We start from the raw sequence: 3,343 nt of genomic DNA, 5'->3' as shown, positions 1-3,343 counted from the left end.
AAGTAAAGGTAATGGGTTGCTTTTGAACATCAAGCAAATACTGTTTTGTTTTGTTTATGCTCATACTTGACAGGAAATGTTTTGTGATAGGACAGAGCTGTTTTTGGCTTGCTGTGGTGACAGAAACGGTTATCTCAGACATTTTCTTTATCGGTTGCAACACCCATCTGTGAGTTTCCTCCATCAACTGTTGTCACTCTGACAATTATAACTGTGCTCACTTTCTGTCATTTTTGTGTCTTCTCCACTTCCTGCAAGCAATATCTTCCACAGTTCTTCTCACCTGCATATTTTCCTCCATAACTACAATTGAAGGTTAAACGTGGTTTGTCAAACACATTGTTTTTTTTTTTTAATTACAGTACCCAACGAACTTAACCCTCCTCCCACAAAGAGGTGAATGCAACCAGAGATATCTACACGAGAGGAAGTTGCGGTGAGCTGTCTGCACAACACAGCTTCTGCCAAACATGTGAAACACCTCTTAAAATAAATCCCCTGCACATTTAATGCCACCAACATAAACAGAACAAACTGTTTGTCTAACACTCAGCAGTCACATGTAGAAACCACGCTGTGCCTACTTCCACTTTCCAAACACAAAAAACAGATCAGACAATAAATTGTGTTAAGGTTAAATATGCAAAAGGGAACAATATTTTAAGTATTGTATCCATCATGTTCTATTGATTTAAATCCTATATGCTCATAGCAATATTTTCCATGAGAAAATATCATGGTGGATCTGAACAATGTATCTAAAAGCAGTTTAGAAAACCTGCTTTATTGTGTTCTTTAGTGTATTTGCATACTTTTTACATTGACAATTAGCTTGTAAAATTCAATGTCCTAACTAGAAATGAAAAATGAAAAACAAATACTGTCTAAGATGACCAAAAACTAAGATCAGCGTAGGCTGCATGACACAGCCTACACTGATCTTATTTTGAAGGGAGATTTACATAAAGCACAATGAGCTCAGTGAGAGACTTTTTCCATTTCATCTGACTCAAAGTTGTGACCTCAGTCCTCTCTGATACTTGATGAATACTTGATACTCGATGAATGATTTCGCCTGGCAAGATGAAACCGATTGAATTGCCACCAAAAGCACAACCCCGCCCTCCCGCTCCCGGTCTGCTACCATAAATTTAACTCTAGACAGATTTGATTCATAAAGTTCCTCTTCTTGTTATGCTTAATGTACACACTTCTTCTAAGTGCAGCTGAGATGATGTAGAAATACACTACATAAGGTTGGAGGAAGTTGCCCCAGACATCACTTGACCACGTGATGTTGCTTGAAGGACTCTATTGCCATCTGGTGTTTATGTGACCAATGACCAAATTACAGTACAGTGTATGCAGACAGCCCTTCTCTGACAACAACAAAGGTGATTTGCATTACATTCAAAAAGACCACACCCAAATGTCATTCAACTGATTATATTTAGTTTTTGTTTTTAAGATATTTCAAAAACTACAGCGTAAATGTACAAGAAAATGTTTGATAGAACACAAAAGCAAGAGAAGTTTAACAATACACTCATATTTATTTGCAAGTGAAAGCTGAATTTCTCATATTATTTTTGGATTCGTATTTCCGTAATCAATTGTATAAACTTTTGATAATACTTTACAATAAAGGAATCCTTTTTTAATTTTTAACTTGAAAGGTTGGTGGAGAGAAGATAGATAATCACAGAAGAATTATGTGCGCAGTCTCTTTAAATAATTTTTTTAACCTTAACATGATTAAAGATATAAAGTATAATACAAACCTCAAATTCACTTGAGCTGTAACTGTCTACTGAATCACACAGGTTGGGAAAAGCTATTTCTGCTACACTTAGGATCTGGATTGTATGGCATAAACCTGTTATCCACACTGAAATCAAAGTGTGCTACAGCAGATCAGAGTTGGAGAGAAGATTTCGCCAGCCCTCATCTGAGAGGCTGTCAGTTTTAAAACAGTCACCTTGAATGGGTTCTCCTCAGGAGTCCCTGATAGATGTCAGATTTGAGGAACCGCGGGTAGCAATCCCTGGCCATCAGGCTGTAGATGAGCTTTTGTGCTGTATCAAATGAAGTCAGGGTCGGCTGGGAGATGTTCTTTGTTATGTTTTCTCTGGTACCACAATCTATGTTGATCTAGAATCAAACAATATTGCCCAGGGGCGTATTAGAGCAACTCTTTTCTTGGGGGGAAACAACTTGAGGCACAAATACACAGCTTTATCACAGTTACTACATCACAGTAGGCTTACTAAAAACCATCTTTGCACATGTTCCCAATTTGAATTCCTACAATTCTTTTTTTTTTTTTTTTTTTTATACAACTTGCAGTCATTTACCTGTCTTGGTGCTTCTGAGTGGACAAACTCTGAGTAGATCCTGTTGGCAGACGAGATCATCTCTGGGACGGTCTTGATTTTTTTGTACTCCTCACAGGCGAGCCAAAACAGTATGTTCTCCTCACTGTACTCAGACTTCAGGAACTCCCGGAAAGCTATCTGTCCGGCTGGAAATCAGAGATGACCGCATGTAAAGTGAGAAAGTGTATGTACAAACAAATCTTTATACATTTATATATACATTTATACACATACATATATATACACAGTCAGAAGAGACTCTCACCTTTGCAACCAAGGACTTTGTCCACAGACTCAGTCCAAGCCTCAACATCCTCCAGTGGATCCTTGGGAAAGCAACACAATCTACCCTTGAAAAGAGCATCAAGATCTATCACTAGCCCAGTTATCTATGAACTCCACAGCACATACCTCTAAACCTCACCTGCAGACCAATTAATTGATCATTTTAAGTATGTGATATGTTTTAAGATGACCTGCAAACACTCAGTCTAATGCATTGATCATCCTCCAGTCACTATAAACCCATTCAGAAATAAAAGCACAATGCCAAGTGAGACTTACAGTGAGTGGAAACCTCTTTGGTATTTTCCACATGGCTGCTGTAAGCTGTTGTCTGCTGAAAATGGTAAAGGCCCAATAATCAAATATGCAGTAACTCACTTTATCGCCATCTCCTCGTCCTCTACGAAGGGAGACAGAGATAAGATCCTGCTAGACTGAAGATGGGGTTGTGATTGTTTGGAAATGAGGGAGTCAAGTGACTGAACAAATCTAAATGGCCCCCCTACCCCACCCTACATAGATGGAATATATGGAAATCTGTATGCAAAGTGCTGTTGCTCTTGGGAGAGACGGGGCATCCTTCCATGCCTGTCGCACTTTGAAGAGCAGAGAGCTCAGCTGTGATTAAAGCTGACCTCGCCAATGTCCAAAACAGTGATCACCATTAACATGGATGTGACAGT

At 38.8% G+C, this 3,343-nt stretch overlaps 1 protein-coding gene across 3 annotated transcripts; it reads right to left on the bottom strand.

Annotated features, from left to right (window-relative positions):
* Nucleotides 1–1,463: 1,463 nt before the first annotated feature.
* rgs1 (regulator of G protein signaling 1) lies at nucleotides 1,464–3,114 on the bottom strand. Of its 3 annotated transcripts, none has more exons than XM_041055142.1 (4): nucleotides 2,940–3,114; nucleotides 2,641–2,701; nucleotides 2,355–2,521; nucleotides 1,464–2,151 (listed from the first exon to the last, which is right to left on the bottom strand). In XM_041055142.1, exons 1-4 carry the CDS (start codon nucleotides 2,970–2,972, stop codon nucleotides 1,975–1,977), a joined length of 438 nt encoding a protein of 145 aa, XP_040911076.1. In that variant the 5' UTR covers nucleotides 2,973–3,114; the 3' UTR covers nucleotides 1,464–1,974. The 3 variants fall into 3 exon arrangements, with proteins under 3 accessions (XP_040911076.1, XP_040911075.1, XP_040911077.1); XM_041055141.1 differs by having other exon boundaries at nucleotides 1,465–2,151; nucleotides 2,641–2,725; XM_041055143.1 differs by having other exon boundaries at nucleotides 1,465–2,151; nucleotides 2,641–2,720; nucleotides 3,039–3,107.
* Nucleotides 3,115–3,343: the final 229 nt, after the last annotated feature.

This window comes from Toxotes jaculatrix, chromosome 14, assembly GCF_017976425.1.
Source record: "Toxotes jaculatrix isolate fToxJac2 chromosome 14, fToxJac2.pri, whole genome shotgun sequence".
Lineage (NCBI taxonomy): Eukaryota > Metazoa > Chordata > Actinopteri > Toxotidae > Toxotes > Toxotes jaculatrix.
Note: the sequence above shows the minus strand (reverse complement) of the source record. Positions and strands in the feature narration are given on the sequence as shown.

Bases quoted from the DNA above. Each gene is read 5' to 3' on its own strand.
- rgs1 (XM_041055141.1), bottom strand. From the start codon at position 2,972: ATGTGGAAAATACCAAAGAGGTTTCCACTCACT. The intron at 2,726-2,939 runs GTAAGTCTCACT...GCTCTTTTCAAG, and splicing joins CAAAGAGGTTTCCACTCACT to GGTAGATTGTGTTGCTTTCC. The intron at 2,522-2,640 runs GTGAGAGTCTCT...TCTGATTTCCAG, and splicing joins CAAAGTCCTTGGTTGCAAAG to CCGGACAGATAGCTTTCCGG.